This window comes from Callionymus lyra, chromosome 2 (genome assembly GCF_982586985.1).
Source record: "Callionymus lyra chromosome 2, fCalLyr1.hap1.1, whole genome shotgun sequence".
NCBI classification, from domain to species: domain Eukaryota; kingdom Metazoa; phylum Chordata; class Actinopteri; order Syngnathiformes; family Callionymidae; genus Callionymus; species Callionymus lyra.
Window position 1 is genome coordinate 27087954 of NC_141819.1, and position 24545 is coordinate 27112498.

The following is a 24545-nucleotide window of genomic DNA, read 5'->3' on the forward strand; positions in this document are numbered from 1 at the left end:
GAAATAAACACAGTCCGCTTCAAATAAAATTCTTAACAACTAGTCTGCCCTCTGTGACCTCATAATGGAAATAAGCATAAGAAAAAAATAAACCCTCTGAAACATGGTCCAAATGCTCGATCAAGCAAGACACTACGATGAGCTGCGAAGTGACGGCTTCCTGCCACTAGATGGTAGTGTTTCACCTTCAACGTATCACAGGCCGTTTCCAACAAATGGACATGTGTGATCACGTATGATATCTTTTTTTTACACTGATAACAATCACTGGATAATTCAACAGACACATGTTTATTAAGTGCTTTTGTCGACATTTTAAAAGTTTGTCCTGCATTGATCAATACTCAAGAGAGATGGTTGTGAATAAAACATACACATTTGAATAGTGTTAAATAGACTATCCAAGACCTCCACGTGATTAAAGTAGAGTGTTTCTCCTGGTTTGTTGTCTGCATCACATTCGAGGACTGGTCTTAAGTGACTGTCTTCACGTGGGGATACGTCCACGGAGGTACTCCATCACAGCATCGGTACCTTTAGCCACAATGGCTGCTCGAGGTGTGCGGAAAGGATTTCCATCCAGACTGAGAACCCTGAGGATCAAGAACAATTTCATTCCAGCTGTCAAGGAGACATTTTACACATTCTTCGTCATTCTTTCCATATAATCAAAGTCAGCCGAAGAAAATCTCTTCTCACCTCAGGCCCGTACACAAGCCCAGTTCAGGTGGGATGTTGAGCATGTCATTGTTGGACAGGTCCAGAGTGGACAGGTGCACCAACTTCTGCAGGAGAGCCGGGTCGACCCCTCCCACTTGGTTGTTTCCAAGCAACACCGTTTCCAAAGAAACAATCCGATAGAGGACTTGTGGGAAGGACTTGAACCTGGGATCAGAACACAGCTCTTAACTTCAGCGCGAGGAGAGGAAGACTGAGAGCCCAGAGGCGTGTGAGGTTCTGAAGGCAGGACTCACTTGTTGCAATTGAGGGTGATGCTGCGAAGTTTGGTCAGATTCTGCATCTCGGCGGGTAAATCACTCAGTTGGTTGTTTCTGAAAGACAAAAGTAGGCTGCACATCACACATGGGCAAAGTGTGGCCGGGGGGGTCACATGCTGCCCTTTAACTGCATTTATGTGGACCTCATGTCATCCTCCTATTAATGTTTCTGATTGCTAACAATTTTATTATTTAACTCATTAAAAGGAAACTAATGTGTTAATTTAAGTCTTAAATAGATGTTTGACTCTATTGTATCATCAGTATGTATCCGTTTGTACAAAACTTTCTTTTCATATAAATATTTACACTAGAAAATGTGCTTAAGCCCCGCCCACTGAAAACACTTTTTTTCTCTGGATATTAAATATTGTTTATCATAACCACACCCACTCTGCTGTGATTGGTCAAGCATAGAAATGTGTCACTGCGCGTCATCTATCCCAGAAGTCTGCACCTCCAAGGGACTCGTTGTATAGACAAACATGGGTGTGATTACAGCTGGCTGGAGGAGGAGTGAAGACCATTATTATGTCATAATGGACTCATAATGCTCTCGTAACCTCTTGTTCGCTGAGATTTCAGACAGGGGAGAACTTTATGAAGTAATAAGTTCAAAACATGGTCATGATGAGACTTACTGCATCTTGGAGAGGAAGACTTCAACATTTGAAACATGTGAATCAGGAGTCGGATTTTCACATTAGTTGACCTTTGTCAACTAATGTTTTTCTTTTTTTTTCCCTTTTTCGGGGGAATATTCTTTTAAATTAAATAATTTCATAGCATAATTCTAAATTAAACGTATTTAACATTATGTAAGCTTTGTTTTTATGATGTCATGGCATCACTACACCTCTTTTGCATTCAACTTTTCTTGTTGTTGTTAAAAACATTAATTATAAAAGGATTTCTCCTTCTAAGGATCGTCATATAAAATGTATGCAAAATTACATATTAAGACTTTTAAATGTCCTTTTCATTCTTTGAAATATATATTTTAGTTTTCCCATCATGTTAAAGCAGCACTTCGTAGTTTTGGTACTAAAATATTTTCATAAAACTTGTGATGACACATCAAATAAAAACTAGTTGAATGACTCATATACTGTGCCTTCAGGTGTTTTGTGTGATTTTTATTTTTACTGTAAAAGTTCTCGGGGATGGTGTGAACATGCAATATATTGCGCTGGTTGTGCTGGGGGGGAGGGGCGAATTACGGTACAAAAACAAAGTTAAAGTTAAAGTTATTTACAAAGCTGTCATAACACATATCATATTTCATTATCCACAATCTGATTCATTACCTCGTCGGTATCATCCTTCATTCAGACAATGGAAGTCTGGAAACAGAAAATTCGTCCAACTGCTACAAACCGGGACATGACAACTTTTGCGACATTTAGCAAGTGCTCATGGGAAATGTGGTCTCCCGTCGGGATAAACACTGGCGTCACTCGACTTAAAATCGCATAGAGCTGCTTTCAAGCACCTTTTATTAGAACAGTCACAGTAAATCAAATTGCCCACCCCTGCTGCACATACTGGAGACATAAAGACGTTCAGCGCCCTCTACTGGTCGGACTACACATGTCCTCCCGTCAGACGATCTTGTTACTGCATATAATGGGTAAAACGATCTTGACATGTTGTGGTTTTTATTTGCTTTTGCACCTGACAAGTGATTTATGTTATGAAAAATCTTACAATATCTATTGTGTGTGTGTTTGTGTGTGTGTACCTGAGGTCAATGAACTCCAGTTGCAGGAGGCCGCTGATGTCACAACAGCTTCTCAGTCTGTTGAAGCCCAGGTTGATTTCTGACAGTGATGACTTGAACTCCAACAGTCTGAGGAGAAAACACACGGATGGTAATAAGAGATACCTGAGCTGTGTGTGTGTGTGTGTGTGTGCGTGTGCGTGTGTATGTGTGTGTGCGTGTGCGTGTGCGTGTGTATGTGTGTGTACCTGGAGGGTAAGGCGGTCAGCTGGTTCTTGCTGAAGTTCACAGAGGTGACACTATTCTCAGCAGCAGCATCAAAGAGCTCATCTGGAACACTCGCTGCCTGCTTTTGACTGACAAGACACACACACACATAAATATGTGCAACACACTCATGCACACACTTGCAACTTCCTGTGGGTTGGAAAGTTTAAACTGAACACACCTGTAGTCCAGAACTTTGAGGGTTTTAATGTTGTGCACGTTGACTCTCGCCTGGCTGGGCAAAGTCATGGCAGTTTGTTCCGACTCTTCGCTCTGCGGCTCCTCTGCAACACACATGCTAGTTAATGGCAACCGACAGAGATGACTTTTTCTGAGGGACATCGTTTCACACATAAAAGCAGCTAAGGAGGTACAAACTTGTACCTTTTAGGCAGATTCTTGAATAGTTTCACTATTTTATTTTATTTATTTTTAACACACAACCACCCTCCCAATACATTAGAGCGTAATAAATAAAAACTAAGATATATCGTTCAAGGTAATAATAATAATAATAATAATGAATTAATTAACCTGATGTTTTGATGTTTTCATCACAGGATACATCAACGATAAGCACAGAATTTCAGTCAAAAGGAAATCTGTAAATCTACCTGTATATCTATATTTGATAAACTCAAGGCTTGGGGGTCAAATCTGGTCACAGACTAAGTGGTCCGCTGCATCAAAATTAAAGTAAATTATTGTTCATGTTGATATGGTGACCTATAAAGACGACAATGATTAATACGACAAGCTACAGAGGTTATAGATTTAAACTATTATACAGCGACTTCCAGTAACAGTGAAATTGATTTTAAAGGAAAGGTCTTTGATGGCTGATTGTTTGGTGAAGAGGACAATAAATAAAGATAAATATAGATTTTGTTCTGACTGTGACATTGATCGCTAAAAAAGAAAAGTCCCTTGTGTAAGCGAGATTGACAGCCCTGCTCTATGCAGTGAATAATAAAAAAGAAAAGTTCAAAATAATAAAAAAGCACTCATACTCCCAAATTTTTACATCAATTTTAAGATTAATTTGACATTATTTGTATTGGTCGAGGAGAACAATACAAATAATTTCAGCTTCTAAAACAAAGTGGTTTTATTAGTGCATGACTGACGAAAAATCTCTTAAACAATCTCTACTCTTATAAATATGTGGAATAAAGTAATATATATATATAAATATAATATCAGCCAATTTTAATTTAACTTTTTACCCATTATTTGCGTTTACTGTTCGAAAGGTTCACCAAGACAAGAAAAGTAGGGATGAAATAAAAAAATGTTGAATCTTGATGAAGGTATTACTTACTCAAGTACATGGAAAAGACAGAAACAAAGATCAAAGGTTGGAAAAAAAAAGGATTAAAAAAAAATACAATCATGCAACAACAAAAGAAAAACTAATAAATTGTAATAGTAATACATAATTTTACTTTGACCATTTCACAACTAAAAGATCCTAAAATCAGGATGAAGTGCAGCAATTTCAACCATTCAAAATAGCAATAGTTATACAAGTAAAAAGAAAATGTAAGAAATATCAAGACACTTTACCTATGATTCTTCCTCTTAAGTACATGAGCAGTTCATTGGTTCCTTTCTGTGAAGACAAGTTAAGCGTTGTAGGGCAACAGCAGACGTCAAAGATGATGATGATGATGTGTGTGTGACTCTCACAGTGAGCAGGTCTCGCCTGATGCCCCTCAGAGGGTTACCCTCCAACAGCAGAGCCTTGAGGTTGCTGAGGAGACCCAGAGACGCAGGGAGACTGAAAGAAAATGTGTTTGGATGTTTAAAAGAAAAACCTACTGCAGAAAAAAGAATAAGTGAGAAAGATCATAAAGCGAAAATGTAAAGTTTCGAGTACATACGTGGAGATGTCATTGTTGGTGAGGTCCAGCCGAGTGAGCGAGTGCAAGGCCGTGATTTGGTCGGGAAGGGATTTGATCTTGTTGTCACGCAGTTCCAGCAGAGAGATGACACAGAGGCTGGACAACTGCTCCGACTCCAACCGCTCAATTTGATTATTTCCCATGTACAACTCCTGCACACAAAAAAAATTGAACCAATGACATTTTCCATCGATATTAGTAATCGATCTTGATGACAACAACTGCTACTGGTTCAGGTTTGACATCAGATCAGTGAATCTACCTTGAGTGAAGGTGGAGGGAGCTGAGGCAGGTGGCTTATCTTGTTGTGTCTGAGATACAGCTGCTCCAGAGCCTTCATCTGGGACAGGCTGGAAGGAATGCCAGTCAGCTCATTGTTGCTGCAGTCCAAGACCTTCACACCTGTGAAACATCATTGATAAGAAGTGAGTGAAAAACAACATCCAATTAAAGCAGCACTACGTAACAATTTGACATTTTTACTCTTTGCCGTTTTTGACAGGTTTCACTGAACCAAACATGCCTTCAAAGCTTCTACAAAAATGAAAGTGTGGAAAAACGGCGATGTTACACAGTTCAGACACTAGGGGGAGCCAGAAACAATCACATTGATCCTGCTGACACTGGACAAAGACTTTATCTAAAAACAAATGTATGTAAGGTAAGGTAAGGTAAAACTTTATTGATCCCGAAGGAGATTGTTTTTTTCCAATAGCCAATACATACAGCAATTTTTTATAAAAAATAAATCAAAGTAAAATAAGAACAAGAACATAAAGAGAAAGAACAAGATGACACAATCTAAGTCTAAAGATAAAGACAAAGAACATAGATCAAAGAAAAACAACAAAGACAAAGGATACAAAGACTAACATAGACCAGAACATCCAGATACTTTCACTACATTCCTGCCTCCGAACTGTCCAATTTAATATTATATAATATTATTGTATAAGAATAATAGTTGTATAAATGAGCGGCAGGTAAAAGAGATGATTCTGAACGACCTTTGAGCTGCACCAGACTCTCAGGCAGACAGCTGAGCTTGTTGTCCTGGAGCTGAAGCTTCTGGAGGCAGGTGAGGAGGCCCATGCTGGATGGCAGAACGCTCAGTTGGTTGTTTGACACATCCTAAAACAATTTGAGAGACAACATCAGCGAACAGACTGTAGATCAACATATGCAACTATAGAAAACTTCGATGTAATGACTGCTGCCATCTAGCGGCAGGAAGTTGTATAGCAGATGAAAAAAGACCACGGCGTGTATATTTGATTGCAAATAGAATTATTCTTATTTTACACACACATTATTCATCTATACACCATAAAAGAACGAAGGTTACACATGAAATGTGATTGGTAAACAAAAAATTTAAAACAAAAGAAAATGTTACAAATCGTTACAGTGTTGTCGAATATTGAAAGAGCATCGTGAAAAAGAACATTAAGAACTATGTTAATGCTTTTGTCTCTCAACTTTCAACTATTGTATTTTATCGAAAGGAAAAAAGAAGATTGTATTTTATAATCAGACCATTTGATGGTTTTACATATTATTTTCAGATTTATTTTCTTATTATTTTGTGGATTTTGTAGAGGACATCGAGGATATGTATCCATATTTGTATTTGAGGAAGAAGAAAAGATGATTCCGCAAATGTGACCATTACCAGCTCAATGAGGTTCTCCATTTGTCCCAGCTCCTCTGGAAGATTCTCTAGCATGTTCTCCCGGAGTGTAAGATTCCGAAGGTTCCTCAGGACACACAGCTCTACAGGCAGCGATCTCAGCTGATTATGACTGCGACACAAAATTGACTTAAAATGGACACAAAAGTAAAACATCAGAATCATTTTTTAATGTATCGTATGTATAATGAAATTTAAATGTATATTGTTATTACGCCTCTTTACAAAGAGCCCCACGGAAAAAGACATTCTAAATTTTAGACTTAGACTGCACTTTATTGATCCCTTTGAGAAGACACTCTCGGGGAAATTTCTGTTTTCCAGTAGCACAGAAGGAATAGAGAAAAACCAAAAAGCACACAGAAGAGGACGATAGCATTAAATAACAAAACAGTAACTGAATATAACGACAGTATAAACAAAATAAAAATATAAATAAAATAAAATAAACTAAACAATTTTAGGGGGTGGCCTGGCACACAATAGATAGTCTTGAGTTTTTGTTTTTCATTTGGTTAAAAAAAACTATAAAGAAAAGTAAAAGTAAAAACATTTTTAAAGTGGGTGTACCTGAGTCTGAGTTGCTGAAGCTCCTGAAGTTCCCCCAAACTAGCAGGTAAGCTGTCTAGCTTGTTATCATGAAGCTGTGGAGAAAATTGCATTTTTTAATTATTCCAGTACAAAATGAATCCTTCTTCCTAGTGTATTTCTAAAGCAGACACCTGTGACATGCCATTACGTCAAAATAACAACTAAGTACTTTTGACGTTTATAGGTTACTGGTTTAAACATTTGCAGACTGAACACAGATCCATTCCTCAGCTTTAACACTTTTACTGCTGAACTTTGCTTGAGGTGCACACTGTGACTTGCATCAAGTGTTGTGAGCGCCGGCAGCAACTTGATGTCATCGTCCAGGTGAGTCAGCAGATTGGACGACAGCAGCAGCTTAGTGAGGTCGGTTTGCTCCCACCAACGATCCTCCGCTCCGAACGACAGGTTGCTTTTGGCCTCCTCTGGAGTGTCGGCGTTCAGACGATACACACTATCGGGGACTGACAAAAAAAATTCTGTCAATATTCTATAATAGAATACATATTACATTTTATATACATATATGTGGGACAAATCGTATTCATATTCCATTCTAGATGGATGACTATTTTTTAGTGTTTTTGACGTTGAAATATATTTTACAAATATTTATTTTACATATAAACACATGTGAATAATATATATGTGAGACATTATCAATTTGAATATAAATCATATATATAATTACTCATAAGAATGTATTACAATGAAAAATGAGTTTCTTTATATACGACACAAAACCTTACATTAAAGATAGTTTCAGGACCGCTGTAGAATTAATAGCTGCGATTTTGAAAAATTCTATTAGATTTAGACATGTCATTTGAAAACAAAATAAACATATTTGACATATTGATTTAATTTACTGTATTATTTTAAGTTACCTTCTGTCAATCCTCGGCCGGACAGGTTGAGTTGACCACTCTTTCGGGCACCTGTAAGCAAACCCTGTGGTACTGTGGGTTGGGTCGTCACCTTCCTAAACCCCACTAAAGAGTCCACCTTGTCTGTCTTCCTAAAACGAGACATTCTTGTTGCTAAAACACAAAACTACGTCTACACTACACTCTGTCCTGTTTACATTCACATGCAACTGTTCCGCCCGCCACCAGCTAGCTTTCCAACTTCCGTGTCAACTTTTAATTTCAGAGTAAAAGCATTACCTCAAAAACAAATCATAAACATTATTTTAAGGACAAAAGTGTCAACCAAAGAGTCAACCATATTGTACCAATAACATAATTAAGAATATAACAATCACACATGGCTGCATTTAGACGTTTTAAATATACATACTTTTAATCACAAGCTTTTATTATGGAGGGAAAAACTACACGGCAGTAGTGTAGATTATTCATACAATAAGAACAAAGATAAATAAAAAGAAATAACAAGATGACACAATCTAAGTCTAAAGATACATAACATAGAGCAAAGACAAAGGATACAAAGATTAACATGTAATAGAATGTCATGATACTTTCGCTCAACTTCTGCCCCCAAACTCAGAATTGTAGAATCTAATAGCCCGAGGAATGAATGAGTCCTTGAGTCTATTAGTGTTGCATCTGGGAAAGAGCACCTCTTGGTGGACACTGGATGTGGCTTTGTCCTGGACCTCCCGAAGTCCAAGACCAGCTCCTTGGTCTTGAGGTGTCCAGCTGCAAGTGGTTCCTGTCACTCCAGTCCAGAAAAGTCACGTATTAGACTCCTGTACTCATCCTTGCTGTTGTCCCTGATGCATCCAACAATGGCAGTGTCGTCAGCATACTTCTGGACCAGACTCAGCTCTGAGTTGTAGCAGAAGTCTGAAGTGTAGATGGTTAAGAGGAGAGGGGCCAGTACTGTCCCCTGAGGTGCTCCTGTACTGCACACCACAGTGTCAGACGTGATGTCCTTCAGCCTGACATACTGTGGTCGATCAGTAAGATAGTACGAAATGCAGGAGACCAGACCAGGGTCCACGTGTATCTGTGTCAGTTTGTCCTGCAGCAGAGTGGGCTGGATAGTGTTGAAGGCACTACAAAAGTCCAGGAACAGGATCCTCACTGAACCGCTTCCTTTATCCAGGTGGGAGTAGGTCCGATGCAGGAGGTGAAGGATGGCATCTTTTACACCAACTGCTGGCCGGTAGGCAAACTGCAGGGGGTCTTGCGCATGTTGGACTTGTGGCCTGAGATGTTTAAGGACCAGCCGCTCAAGTGTCTTCATCAGCTGCGAAGTCAGTGCCACCAGTCTGTAATCGTTCAGCTCGCTTGGCAGAATCTTTTTCGGGACTGGTACGATACAGGAAGTCTTCCACAGGGTTGGTACTTTCCCCAGCCGTGGACTAAGGTTGAAGACATGCTGGAGCGGCTCAGCTAGTTCTGCAGCTCAGGTGTTTAGCAGCCGAGCAGACACGTTATCAGGACCAGAAGCCTTCCCTGGACGAATCGTCCGAAGTACATCGTGTACCTGGAGTGAGGTTGTGTGGAGCTGAGGGGGGCACAAAAAAGTGGGGCAGGTTCTGAAGGGGGCAGCAGTGAGGGTGAGGTGACCTGCTCAAACTGTTGAAAAAGTTGTTTGGACTGTTTGCCTCCTCCACTGTGTCCACTGCACTGTGTCCACTGCAGTCAGAGAGGCCTTGGTCTCATTGACACCATCCCAGAACTCTCTTATCTCTTCTCGGCTCAGCTTCTCCTCCAACCTCCTCCTGTAGGTGTCCTTTGCCTCCCTCAAGCATCACTTCACCTCCTGCTGTGCTGACCTCATGGCGTCCCTGTCCCTGCTCCTGAAAGCCACCTTCTTCCTGTTAAGGACATCCTTGACCTCCTTTGTTACCCACGGTTTATTATCAGGGTAACAGCGGACAGTCTTAGCAGGGGCAACAACATCTAAGCATAAATTAAAAAAAATCTTTTAGACAGTGTGTCTGACCCTGGATGTCCTCACCATGAGACTTCAGCAGCACATCCCAGTCTGTGGTGTCAAAGCAGTCTCTGATGTTGTCCTCCACAGCTGGTGTCCACCTTCTGATTGTCCTAGTGGTCCCAGTCTGTCTCTGCACCAGAGGAGTGTACTGTGACTGAAGGTGGACCAGGTAATGATCAGACCTTCCAAGTGGAGGAAGAGGTTTGGCTCTGTACGCGTCCTTCAAGTTAAAGTTAGAATAAAGAAGGTCAATTGTTATTCCTGGTGGATTAATAATACTAATGACGTTTTGTGATGAGTTTAATGTCTTGATAATTATATTTTTGGGTCTATATTTAATATTATGCCATATGCATTAATTTGTTCTCCTGTATTTCCGTAATATGGCACACGAGTTGTTCTTTCTACCACTTCAAAATATTACAGGTCGAGTCCTCTTTCTACATGTACTTCCTTTAACAGCCAGCGAGAGGCGACGCTGCTCTGTACATCGTTATTTTCACATTCACAATATTTATTGTTTTTGAAATTACAGGTGTAAAGAGACGACTGTATAATATTTATTGATATCAACAAGATCCTTCTTAACGGGCCCCGGGCCCTGCTCTTCTTAAACATTTAGATATTCCAAAAAACTGAATAAATTATACAATTATGAACTCTTTCGAAGAACACATGTGTCTGTTTTAATTGCTTTCTGGAAATATTGATGCTATCAGACAAGGCAGTTTGAAATGCATCATCACTAAAACCCTAATTTACTAAGTTATATGAGGCTAATAACAATAACAACAACAAATATCTCATTCAACAGATGAAAACCAAACTGGATTCACATTCTTTTGCCAAAAATAATAATGATTTACTTTTGTCCTTTCCACCGAACATCTACACTGTTGAAAATGAATTATTGTATGAGTTGAAAAGGAAGCAAATGTAGAGATCCCAAGCTTATCTTATCTCAAAACATGTCACTGCTTCTTATTTCGTGTCCAAATGTAGCTAATGAGTAACACGGCTGATAGCACACACCCAGATCGCCATAACAACCTCCCTCTGGACTGTACACTTTGACCAATGTGAAGACGTTCGGTTGCTCAGTCCAGTCGAGTCAACCTGATCTGAAACCCACGGGATGAAGCAGAAGATGAACCTGTTTCTCGGTCTGTGTGTGCTGCTGTGCGTCTGCACATGCTCAGCTCAGAAAGGTAATCATGTTTCTTGTTGGAGATGTATTGTTTGTACCTGTTATTATAAAATAGATACTTTTATTAGCAGATAATAAAAGATGGGGTATGGCGACACACACAATGTATTATTAGTTATATAAATTAGTTATATGTATTATTTATAATTGATCTTCTATGGCAAGTGCATATTTATTGTGAACTAAAAATGTAATGTAAGGTCATTTTTAATTCAGATAAAGATACTTAATAATAATAAAAATAACAACAACAACAACAACAACAATAATAGTAATAAGTAAGTAAGTAATGGTTATTTCTAGAGGGCCTTTCTAGACCAGGATCACAAAGCGCTTTAACAATCACAAACAATACACAGTTAAAATATATACTTAAAAGATTAAGACACATAAGACAAACACAAGAGTCAGAGTCAGAAAATCAGAGAAAAGTCTTAATGTCTTAAGATGTTTCTTGAATGAGTCAGTAGACTCCATCAAGCGCAGAGGGAGAGGAAGTAATAATATATGAGTGTGTTTAGACGCTGTAGACACTCTGGTATTATGGCAGTTTAGTGTTTACTTACAACTCAGATTTGTATCAATTAAATCTGTCAAAACAAATCATTATCATGGGAGCCGGAAATATTATTTCATAAATAATTGACGAAGAGCCTTTTAGAACAGTGTCTTCAACTGACACCAAACAGGCATGACCAACATGTGTCTGTTTTACATAACAGAAAGTCATCCAACGTGAATTAAATACAATCTTTAAGTAGGTGAGCATATTAACAAATGTTGATATAAACACATGAAGTATAATTCTATAACTCTTCACGGACAGACTTGGGAAATTGTGATTTAATGTTAACACATTTTAGTTAAACTTTGTCACATTTTCATTTTCCATAGCTAATGTATTTCTTTCTTTTTATTATATGTAATCGAAACTATTAAAAAAATGATTTCTACACAAGAAAGCCTGTGGACCGTGTAAAAGCTTATTAATGGTCGTGTTTGTTCCCCAGGCCAGACTTTGGACAAACTTGATCATTATTCATAATGAACTTTTAATACTTGATTCTAAATGATTAGCCAAAGCATCAATAATAGTTGCTGCTTTCATCGGTTCAGTGGTGAATGAGTAAGAACCTCAGCATGAATATCCAACATTGTTTTGAAGCTGGAAAGGCGAGTCAGTCGGTGACTCTGCAGCCCTGGTTGGTCGGCCTGTCGGCTGTCGTCGGCTTCCTCTCCGTCGTCTTCATCCTCCTCATCGCCAAGAGACTCCTGACGAAGGATAGGTCAGTGAAGATGAAGCCTCTCTTTGTTTGATGTCATGTGAATTTAACTTTTTAAATAAAAAATACGAGCCTCACTAACCTGTCTTTATTTTTGTCTGTTGCAGTCATTCACATGAAGAGTATGAGCAACAGTTGGACGACTTACATGATGGTCAATACAAACAAACAACCTTTTGAAGGACGACTCACAGTGGACGTGTCATCAAGCTTCTCTGATCAACACAGTTGTTATCATGTTCATATGTAAATAACCAGGAATTGAATGAAGAGGTTTCCCATCAGTTCAGTCTTTCTATATTCATCATCTTACTTTAAATTGAGAATAATGAGTGATATTGTGATGAATTAGTCAAACTATTTACTTATTCTATCGCAAAATTGTTTTCCTCTGGACAATTTGTTGACGTGAAGTTGTCATCTTTTATACACTGTAGTTACATTTATGGTGACCGATAAGAGACACACCCGCGCAATAATAATGCTGTTTGCTTGGGACCTGGATTGTAAATTATTTAAACAAGGAACCAATAATGAGTGAATATATCTGTGGGAAACTGTGATGGATTGACAAATGGGCTCCAACGTTTTAAAATGTTAATAAAATAATCTTTAAAAGCAACTGATAATGTTTCACGTGTGATCTTTTTATTGTTATCTCGAAAAATAAAACAAGACCCAAAAAAACAGAAAAACTGCAGGCTTTTCCTTGATTTTCTGGAACTGCTGTGTTGTTCTGGTCTGTAAAATTCAATTTCAATTCAATTTCAATTTTATTTAAAGTGTCTTATCATAACGAAGTTATCTCAAGACACTTTACAGTTGAAGTAAGACTATAGTTGATTAAGAAAAAACAGATCCTAGCAATTCAACAAAAGCGCTATATAAATACATTTACTTCCTTACTTTCTTTGACCAGGGTTCAGGGTATCAAATCTGGTTTTATATTTTGTAGTTTAACGTTGAATTGATTCTTGTGTGGTTCCACTGTGAATTTGGGCCATTTAAGCTTTTAAGTAATATTATTTATTATTTATATATATCCCGAAGGAGACCTCCTGAGGGATCAATAAAGTTCTACCTACCTACCTATTTTTATTTAAAATATTTTTTCCATCTTGACCATATAATCAAAGCTATATAAACGATATATTATTTGATGTGATGAACTTGTTCCTTAACCAACTGACAAAAAACGGAGTCCCTCGCGAGACAACAAATGGGGGGCCACGGAATATCATCTAGAGTTTGTATTTTACTCATTTTCGCTATTTAACAGATTTTTATTTTGAGTAAACTCCACCAAGAAAGTGTGTCAAGAGTCACATACTAATGATTTTTTCAGATTTATTATAGATTATAATCATTAAATAAAGCCCCCCTTCATAACCTAGCAGCCAGTTATACTTGAAAACGCTGATTGAGCATTTTTCCCAGACGTGTGGATGTAGTTCAGGGGGACTGTGTATGCGTAAGTCTTACAATATGGCACCAAATCTTCCTTTCCAGACTAAAAATCAGGTCCACGATGATGGAAAACTGCCGTCTCTGACCTGTAATTGTGAGATTTAACTTGCGCTGCAGTGATTGGCCGGCGGCTGATGTGTTTAAGTGTGATTGGCTGAATGTTTACTCGTCTGGTGGAGTGGGACTCATTAAGTGAGGGGGTGGGCGTCTGCCGCTGATGGATTGGACTGCTTATTACCACCGTTGGTGTGTCTGTGTGTGGCACCCGCTGGTCCTCTTTCAGGGCTTTCCTAATTGTCTGAGAATTTGACGTGTGTTCGACACACGGCTCAGAGTACCTTCCGATAAAGACTAAAAAGACTGAAAGACTAAAACGGCAGCGTGACATTTGGTGGAGCGGCCGTGACCTTCTGGACTGTGGGATGTGGTCAGTTGAAGAGGCCGCGAGACTTGAGCTCTGTGGGCAGCCGGAGACACTGACCGACCACGCTGTCACTCCCACCTCTGCGAGGGTCTGGTCCTCTCAGCCGTGGCCAAGACATGAAATGCACAAACCTAGTTGTTACAGTGAACACATTCGTTTCCAAAATACCACACCAAGAACTGCATCTGTTCCCTAAGTCGTTTCTACCATGCTCCACTTTAAAATCCTCTGTTTTTATTGTTAAATGTCCCTTTTTTCTTTCACAGAAAATATTCTCACCTACTCTTATCAAAGAAAATCTTGGACAGTAACTAATATACATTTAAATGTAATACTTTAGGTTCTTATTCTTTGAATAAAAAAACCTGGAACGGCACAGGAAAAGTGTGGCTTGAGGGCCAATGCCACCGTTTGACTGCATTTATGTGGTAAGTCTATTATTAGTTTCATTCTAACTTATATATAAAAAAAGAAAATGTCTTTCCATTAATTGTTTTTGTTGTAATTGCTTTTTCCTCAACACAGGTTTGTAAATAATGTTTATAGATTTTTTTTGTCCAAAAACATCTATATAAAATTAGATACACACTAAAACATTATTGTCATAACTTTTTTGTAACATGCTAACTCACATAATTTAATATTATTGCTAGTTGTGTCATCAAACTTTTTATCAATTGAAACAATACTTTATTTCCCTTCCCTGCGGTAACCACTGTCCAGAAACACTCCCTCTCGAAACGAACCAAACTAGCATTTATTGGGGTAAAATCCCCCAAATCAATCACACTTGAGTGGGAATCAAGAGCTGAATGCAAAATAAAATAAATAGCTTTATTGGACCATTGACTGAAGGTTTCAGTGTTCAGCTACTATTAAAAATGTTATTTTCATCAAAGTTTTTCAAGTGAGAGAATTTGTGACAAAATTGTGACACCTCATGAGGCAAAATATTTAAGTAAGTAAGTAAAAGTTATTTGTAAACCTTTCTAGACCAGGGTCACAAAGCGCTTAAACAAACAGTCACAGTTAAAATATATACTTAAAAAAAAGAGCAAGACACATAAGACAAACACAAGAGTCCCAGAAAATCAGGAAAAAGCCTGCACAAATAAAAAATGTCTTAAGATGTTTCTTGAAGGAGTCAGTAGATCATCAAACACAGAGAGAGAGGAAGATCGTTCCAGAGCTTAGGAGCAACAGCCTGGAAGGATTTCTCTCCTCTGGTCCTGAACCGTGTTCAGGAACCATCAGTAGATTCTGATCCACAGACCTCAGAGCCCGAGCTGGGGTGTAAGGCTGGATCAGATCACTGATGTAAGGAGGAGTCTGACCAGGAATAGATCTGAAAGTAAAAATCAGAATTTTAAAGTTGATCCTGAAAGAAACTGGCAGCCAGTGAAGAGTTTTAAGGATCGGGGAAATGTGAGTTCTTCTACTAGAGTGGGTCAGAATTCTTTCTGCAGAGTTTTGTATTAACAGAAACAAATAAAAACAAATTCTTCCAGTAAAATGTGCAGAATTTGCATTCTAGTGCATGAGACAAGAAAATGAGAAAAGATCAGCAGCAATTTTTTTTTTACTTCACTTCATCAATGATTGTCAAAAAAAAATTCTCATCTTGTTTTAATTTCTATTTGATGGATGTAAATGTAGAATATGTCAGTTAAGAAGCGATCACACTCATGTGTGTCCTTCCTAATCCTCCTCTTCAGAGTCCCGTCCCACTCGGTGAGTCAAGAAAGAGGCTGGTTGTGTTTATTTTTGGTGGCTTTTTGCTTCTTAAACTGACACACAGAGGTCCTGGAACTGGTCGGCCACTTGATTGACTGCGTGAAAAAGAGCAGTCGGAGGAGGAGAGCGCAGCTGGACGGAGACACTTGTTCCTGGAGGACCGTCCTGAAGAAGATGAAACTAAACCACACAGGTGAAAGAAGCGCTTAGATCGAAGGATTATTTCTAAAGACTCGATCCGAGCAAACAACCTGGAAGAAGAAAGAGGACCACACAGCAAACACAAGTGCAAACGTGTGTTTAAATAACTACACATCCTGGTGATGGCATCATCTTGCTCGATACTTTGGGGGCTCTAAGCTGTCGTCATGGCAGCAGCTCCAGGGGGCTGCGGCAAGGCTGACAGTTCAGTGAAGTGGCAACTGTGTTATGATGTCACGGCCAAGACCTGGTGGATGGTAAGTTTGATTTTGACGTGTCTCCCTGCTCGATTAATAAACGTGTAATACTCCCGCCCTTTCGTCGGGTCAACCGACTGTTCTACAACTTTACATCTTCTGTCCCATCCTTACAGACACACATCACCAGACGAGTTGGCTTCCTGTACATTTTTTAAATTGCCTCTCCGATTTGATTGATGACTTAAATGGTTCAGCTTGGGTTTGATCCAGACTGTCTCGCGGAAATGTTGCCCCTTTATGAGAGACTTGTCAAACTCCATCATCCGAGCGGCCGTTCTTTTTTCTAGACACTGTTGTGGAGTTTGGGGCCAAACTATATCAGCTGTATTTATTGAACACGAGCTGGCAGGGCCTGGTAATATTTCTGAAACTTGTTTTAATCCTTCAGCTACTTTAGCCTCTAGAATCTGCTTCTGTCAAGATATTTCCAAAAGTAAATTCTGTCTTTGCATCACTTTTACAGTTCCTCCACAGTTTTAATTGGTGGAAGAAACCTGATGCACTGATGCGTAAATAGCACAAACTCGTTTTAACTTGAGTTTCATCATTATCTGCTGGTGTGTCTTTCATAGATCATCAGGTGTGTTCAGTAGAGAATGTGAGTTTGAATTTAATGGCACCTTGATTTTGTAACAGCCTTTCTTAAGACTAACAAACTGAATGACAACTATCTTACAACACACAACGAGAGTATTTTTGTTTTTACATCCTGCCATCACCTTCTATTGTCCTTATTATACAGTAAAAAAAAAAGTTATTATAATGCGTTTCCTGCATCAAGTGTTTTATAATATTCTTGCTTGGTTGAGAAAGGTTTAGCATCTTACTCAGCAACTTGTTTAAAGAATATATATATATATAAATCAAAAAATATTATTTGCCCAACCTTATTTACAAAATGTAATTTGCATTCTAGTTAGTTAATATTTTAATTATTTCTGTAAGTGCATGGGTCTTAAAGGCCAACTGTCCTGACTCACTCACATGTTTAAAATATTTTTTATATAAGTTATTACTTTATAAAGTTCTCCCCCGCCTGAAATCTTAGCAAACGAGAGGTTACAAGTCATAATGGACAATCCACATCCTGCAGCAGAGGGGGTGGATTGATGACACATGGTGACAGCTTCAACACCTTCATGTTTAACCAATCACAGCAGAGTGGGTGTGGTTAAGGTAAACAAGAATTTAGTTCCAGTGTTTTCAGTGGGCGGGGCTTAAGCATATTTTCTAGTGTAAATATTTCAATGAAAAGAGGGTTTTGTACAAACAAACATAATGATGATACAATAGAGGTCCAAGATCAATTTGAGAGACACTTAAAGCAGCTCTATGCGATTTGAAGTCGAGTGACGCCAGTGGACTACAGTGGTGGTGTTTAGCCCGACAAGAGACTGCAGTTCCCATGAGCACTTGCTAAACGTCGCAAAAATTGTCATGTCCCAGTTTGTAGCAGTTGGACAAATTTTCTGTTTCAATTCTTCCATTGTCTGAATTAAGGATGGATACCGATGAGGTAATGAATCAGATTGTTGGTAATGAAATATGATATACGATATGACGGCTTTGTAAATAACATTTTTAACAACTTTAACTTTGTTTTTGTACTGTAATTGCCTCCCTTTCCCCCCTCCTCAACCAGCATGATATGTAGCATGTTCACACCATCCTCAAGAACTTTTACAAAAAAATCACACAAAACACGGTACACGAGTCATTCAGTAGTAGTAACTAGTTTTAAGTTATTTTTGGACACAAATATTAAGGTACCCAAAACTACACAGTTCTGCTTTAAATTAGAATCCCTTATTAGTCCCGCAAGGGAAATTCGGTAGTGCTTTTGACAGCCATTCACACATACTGATGGGAGTAGGCTGCATACCTGTGCCAAGTCTACCATCAGGAGCAATCAGGGTAAAGTGTCTTGCTCAGGGACACAACGACACAAGCTTGTCTGGAGCTGGGATTGAACCTGCAACCTTTTGGACTGCAGGCAACCACTCTACCATCTGAGCTATGACACATTAATTGAGCCCATTTAAATTGGATTTGTGGTCGTTTCATCAAATACTATACTATTAAACAAATACCAAAAGATGCCCAATCCACAGTATTAACAATATTTTTTTGGCTTTCCCCTAGTGGAATATTGTAACTGCAATAACGTAAATTATCTTTGATGTCGCTGCTAAATTTCTGCATGTAAGTAAGTAAGTAATATATATTTATATAGCGCTTTTCGAGACCAGGGTCACAAAGCGCTTTAACAATCAAAACAATACTCAAAACAGTACATACTTCATGTGCCTTTCTTAAAAAACAAAAGATAAAAGTCTCTTGTTGTGTCAGCTTCTGGATTATATTCCAGGTAAGTTTAAAACGTTTCTCAGTACTTCATATGATCTCTGCTGGAGAACAGGTGGTCACATGACACTCACACTGACGTGTTGTCAAGACAAAGTAACATCAGAAAATAAAAAGGGAAAAAAGTCTAAATGCATCATAATGATCGTTCTTTTCTTATAGAATATACTTTAGTTATTTATGATTTTTTCTAGCAGGCAATTTAATTTTTATTTATTTCATATTAAATAATCTGCCGTAATAGAAAAATTAATATAGAACTTGTATTCTTAATTTATTTTTGATTTGAATGTCTGGTACGACTGTAGGATGTATGTTTTTACAAATATAATGATAAGAAGAAATATGTATCATTAGAGTTTTATTGAAGAGTGAATGTCCACACATTTGCACACTGTACATATATGAACTGTGGAGTCCACACTAATCCAAGTGCTACAAGTGACACAGCAGGAAGAGAAAAGTACTGAGACTCTGTTCTGAAGTAAGACCTCACAGCCAACTGTGGTTTTCCTCTCAGTTATCCTTCAAAACCCCTGTCATGTCCCATTTCAGTTTAAACAACTCTCTGGGTGGCGAGCGCTGTGTAGGAGGGCAGGAGGCAGTAATGATCTTGATAATTTGGCGGAATGAGAAGAGGGTCACAGACTGGGGACAAGTACACAAAGAGATGATGCAGAACAGAAGCTTGTTATTACAGCAGCGCACACAAATGGAGTAGAACACAACTTTGACTACACAGAATCCACGTTTTTGTCAGTTCTATCGAACTCAATTTACAACAATATCGTGCTTTATCTTTAGGTAAGATACCAAAATGCCATGGTTAAGGCTGCAGGATGGAAGGTGTGTTGCTGTCGTTGAAGAAGACACACTGAGCAGACTTGGTTGAAAAAGAAGTGTGGAACAATAGCCTTCATGAATGGTTACACTTTGTTCCCACATCGTGGACCCCTGTGGTCCGTGTGGCGATGTGACGCCACAACCTGCTACATCTACAATTTATCCCAACGTAGGAACTCACCTTTTGACAAACTTTTTTTTTCATTTTGTTTAGAGAGCTCAACAGTGAAATATATGTTATATTTGTTCAGTCGCTCTTGCTGCAGGTTTTACCATGTCCTCTCCTTCTGTATCCACATCTTCCACTGCCATCATGAGGTCAAGCTAGGTTAACCCTTGTAGCTGTAGCCATCATGGTAGCCCACGTTCAGCAAGAGAGATTGCAGCGGCTGTCTATCACCACTCCTCTGGTGATATGACTTTAACCTTTGACCTCATACCATACTTAATACTGATAAATATGTCTTGTCAGAATTACAGCATTGTAGATGACTCACTCATTTCCCCCGGGTCAGAAATGTATGTTTACTAGAATGGATGATACACTTCTTGAGTAAGTGAGTAAACTTACAAGTGTGAATACACTAACTTACCTTGTTGATTTCCTTCTGATCTTTTTAAAGTGTATACTTAATAATATTGGGGCTGGGCAACCATAACATTTTTGAATAGTACGATGAATTGATGATTTCCCTGATTACTCACGATCAATTGCATTCTAAGCGCAAAATTAAAAAACATATTCAAAAATGTAGTGCAAAGTGCAACTTTATTTCAGATTTTGTCTGCCATGTGAACTCAAGTGCCATTACATTTTAAACGTCAACAGTCATTTGCACATAATTGGTGTGACTTGAAAAATATGAAATAATAATAATAATAAATTGGCATGGCATTATTGTTATCCTGGTCTTCATGAAAGTAAGAAGAAAAAAATCAACGGACAACAGAATCCAGAACCAAAAAATGACACATTAAATTGGAGTTTACGAAAGAAACTCTTAACGTGGATCAGCATTACCGGTTTATGTCCAGTACCAAATGTCCCCTTAAGAAGGTTCACTATTTTCATTCCCTTTACATAAACGGCATATTCAATTGTGAATAATAAAATGCAGTCAGAATCTGTGTTGTTTTTTAAATTGGATAAACTTAGTTGTTTATATCTAACTTAACTTTTTTCTATTTGCAAGTTGCCTTTTTGTAAAAAATAGTTTTTGTGTGTCTTCATGTGCTTGAGTTTTCGGGGTGAAGACATTGGTCAGTCACACCACATCGATAGGTCTGGTGAATCGTATAATAACTGTCACTGAATGTGTTCGTGACACAGAGCCCTGCAGTGGAATATCATTTAAAACATAGATTCCACATATTGACTGACGGTTCATTTACAGACATCTCGAAGCTGAAGATGCCAGATCAGTGATCAGCTGAAGTTAAAAGTCCAGTGGCTCAAGTCCAGTTCATCAGATTTAAATGGAGGCCGCTGACATGCTGTACATGCCCGACCCCAGCCGAGATGGAGCAGTCAGATCCGAGAAGGTCAAACCGACTGATACAATCATGTTTCCTTCTTCCAGTCAAAGCCTGGGAGGGACTGGGGAGTGTCTTACGGCCTGTCACTGGGACTTATTGGATCACGACTGAGGCTTGAGCTGCACAACATGTAAAATCATGGAAGTTTGCTATGTCTAAAAAGCTTTGCCTGGAAATTTTTCCCGTATTACAGTATCTCCAGATCAAGCTAATTGAAGACAGCGCTTATCCGGAAGATTTGTCCACAGACCAAATATTTAGTGACGCATTACTTTTTTAAACTGATAAAAAAGAAGAGTTAATTCTGCCATCGAAGCATAGGATGATTCAACCAAAAAGCAGATGCATCAGATAAACAATACAATTGTATATTTCAGCAGCATTTTACAGTAACGGTTCTTTCTTTATTCTTTCCAGGGTGGAGAGGTTTGCGTTGTCACCGTATTCCATTGTCAATACCTTAAGTACTAACCAGACTTTGCTCAACATTAAAAGTAGCGCGTGAACTTTTCTCCCTGCCCTTTCACCCTGGATGCATAAACAAGGGAACCCATGAAAGAAACATCCAGCTGTATAATTACGCCAGATGTTGCTGGTCTTCTTCTGTGGTTCCAGCAGAAAGAGGCTGAGGCATTAAGCTCGGCTGATCGGTCTTAGGGCAGATAATTCCTTCGCTAACATCTGTCATCTGGATGCTTAGAGAGCAGTCGCCATCCCTGCATCACCAATCCATCATCACGGCACCACCGGATAAACCTGTGGTGGCGCTACAACGTACATCTGCTTCCATTCAACTGGTGCCCAGTGAAGGAGGAGACTGCCCTCTAGCAACGACGGGCGGGGCCTACCTCCCGGCTCAGACCTCGACATTATTGGATCTGAAACTAGAATATAAAATTGAGAATTTTTCAAATGTATTTCAAACTGTACACAAAAACAAATCAAGTTTAATTTAATTTATTTTTTTTATAATGTTTTGTACTTAATTGTATATAGTAGGGGTGGGCAATTATAATTAAATTCTGTGAATGTTGTTAGGGGCCGTCAAGCAAAAAGAAAGAAGAGAAAATCCCTCAAAAAAGGACATTTGTCATTAGACCGTAACATTTATTAAGCTAAATAAGCTGCAATTTTATTCTTGTATAGATGAGTTTTTTCCAAAACATTTCTTCAACTAACTTAAAAATGTTTTGAGGGATTAATATAAACTCATAAGAAAGAAGGGAAAAAGTAAATAATAATAATAAATACAAAATACATTTGTTAATGCATTGAAACTATTTATCCATCATACTTTGACATTACGAGGGCCGCATAAATACAGTCAAAGGGCAGCATGTGGCCCCTTTGGTTGAGTGTAAAAAATACAACTAATTTAATTGACTTAGGTGCAAAAATATGACTTTTTCTACTGTATGTTTATAATTTTAAAAATATACCAAATATCAGAGAAAAGTAATGCAACAACAGTATTTGATATTAACTAAGATTACGCTTTATACAGACATATAGCCCAGAATGTTAAAATTCTGCATTTCCAAGAAACTCCCTTTAATTGCTGAGAACCATGGTCTCAGATGTAACGGTGCGGATCATCGCCAGGATATTCAGAAGCAAACCAGTGACACACCAACACACTAAAAATGACCCTCACTGAGATTACACATGCAACACACCCACACTCTTCTAAACAATGACGAGTGAAAAATACATGTGATTACAATATAATGAATACAATTAAAAAAAAGGTCACAAGCTTGTGAATCCTCAGTGGTGTGTACTAGGAATTATTTGTGGGGTTACATTTGATCTGTCACTGTTCAGAACCTGTTCACCCTGCAGTCATGAGGAGCCTTCAGGATTGACACTGAAACACCTCTTACTTCTGCTGAGCCGGTCCATTTAAAGTGCAGAAAGATGAACCTCCTTCACCTCAGTGTATTATTCATACCCTGCACTGATCTGTTACACTGGAGCCTCCAGACACAGACCGTGTGAGTCGACGTGTTGGCCTCCAGGGGGAGCCACTTTGCAGGAAGAAAGAGGCTGAGTCAGCACCCGCGTCTCCTTTGTTCTATTTTGCGCGCACGCGTGCAGGAACACGCACAAACGCACACGCACACAAACAGAAGACTGTTCTAGCAGGCAATTTCCTTTAGTTACAGGACGCCAAAGCCGCGGAATAACAAATAGAACAGTAATAAGGGCACATATAGGTGGAGTTACCCCATTTGGCGTTAAATGTTCTTAAAATTGTGAATATATTTAACATAACAAACAATACAACTGTATGAAATATTAGAATCAGAAACCTTTATTTCCAATGTTGTAAACACAACATATGATTATTTTGAATAATTATTATTTTTAAATAATGAAATAAGATAACACACTAAATAAACAATATAAAAAAACTGGACTTTATTTATAAATCTAAGCATATTATTTTAGAGTTGGTATATAAATGAATTTCCTGCAAAGATGGTTGACGAGTGTCTTACTAATGTAAGATGTTCTCCATCCACAGTTCTTGTTCTTCTCAGTTCTTCTCTGTTATAGAAAGGGTGTGAAAGGTTGGCCCTGACCCTTGTCACCCTCCTCATCATTAACTCCACCACATATTCAAATAACGTTTTTTCTACATCAACTATAAAAGAAGTAAAAAAGAAATAAACATCATGTTTAAATAGTCAAAACTGAAGAAAAAAACACTGTCATTGTTGTGACAGATAATTATATTTAAAATGCCAATCCCAATTTTATTGGGGAAAAAGCTTACAATTACTTTTTAAATACCTCTACCACTGTTGGCTGGTGACCTGACTCAAATAAAACATAGAATACACTATTTATTTTATATTAAAAAATACAGATGCATTTTTTCCAGTCATTGCAGTCACATCAGGTAGCTTGATGGTAATAACTAGTCATTAAGAATTAGTTATTAATAAAATTAAATAATTATTCATTAGTGACTAAAGAAAACGAGGGGTTAAAAAAGATGGCAGGGGGGCTTCAGCACGAGGGTGTCAGAGGTGGGATGCCAGGGAGGGACAGGGGACACAAACTAGTGCTCGCAGCACCAGAAGGTGAAACTAGTCCATGTGTCTTCTCTGCCGCAGACTACGGGGCGGGGGGGCGGG

General features: G+C 38.5%; 2 protein-coding genes across 2 annotated transcripts; one reads left to right on the top strand and one right to left on the bottom strand.

Annotated features, from left to right (window-relative positions):
• Positions 1-275: 275 nt before the first annotated feature.
• Positions 276-8265, bottom strand: lrrc40 (leucine rich repeat containing 40). Its single transcript, XM_087784386.1, has 15 exons — positions 8058-8265; positions 7453-7634; positions 7150-7223; positions 6562-6691; positions 5897-6020; positions 5152-5291; positions 4869-5041; positions 4675-4765; positions 4552-4597; positions 3167-3269; positions 2967-3074; positions 2740-2847; positions 975-1052; positions 700-885; positions 276-593 (listed from the first exon to the last, which is right to left on the bottom strand). Exons 1-15 carry the CDS (start codon positions 8200-8202, stop codon positions 488-490), a joined length of 1794 nt encoding a protein of 597 aa, XP_087640512.1. The 5' UTR covers positions 8203-8265; the 3' UTR covers positions 276-487.
• A 2905-nt stretch (positions 8266-11170) lies between these two features.
• Positions 11171-13195, top strand: smim24 (small integral membrane protein 24). The gene is made up of 3 exons (XM_087782893.1): positions 11171-11291; positions 12456-12576; positions 12681-13195. Exons 1-3 carry the CDS (start codon positions 11219-11221, stop codon positions 12751-12753), a joined length of 267 nt encoding a protein of 88 aa, XP_087639019.1. The 5' UTR covers positions 11171-11218; the 3' UTR covers positions 12754-13195.
• The last annotated feature ends 11350 nt before the right edge of the window (positions 13196-24545 follow it).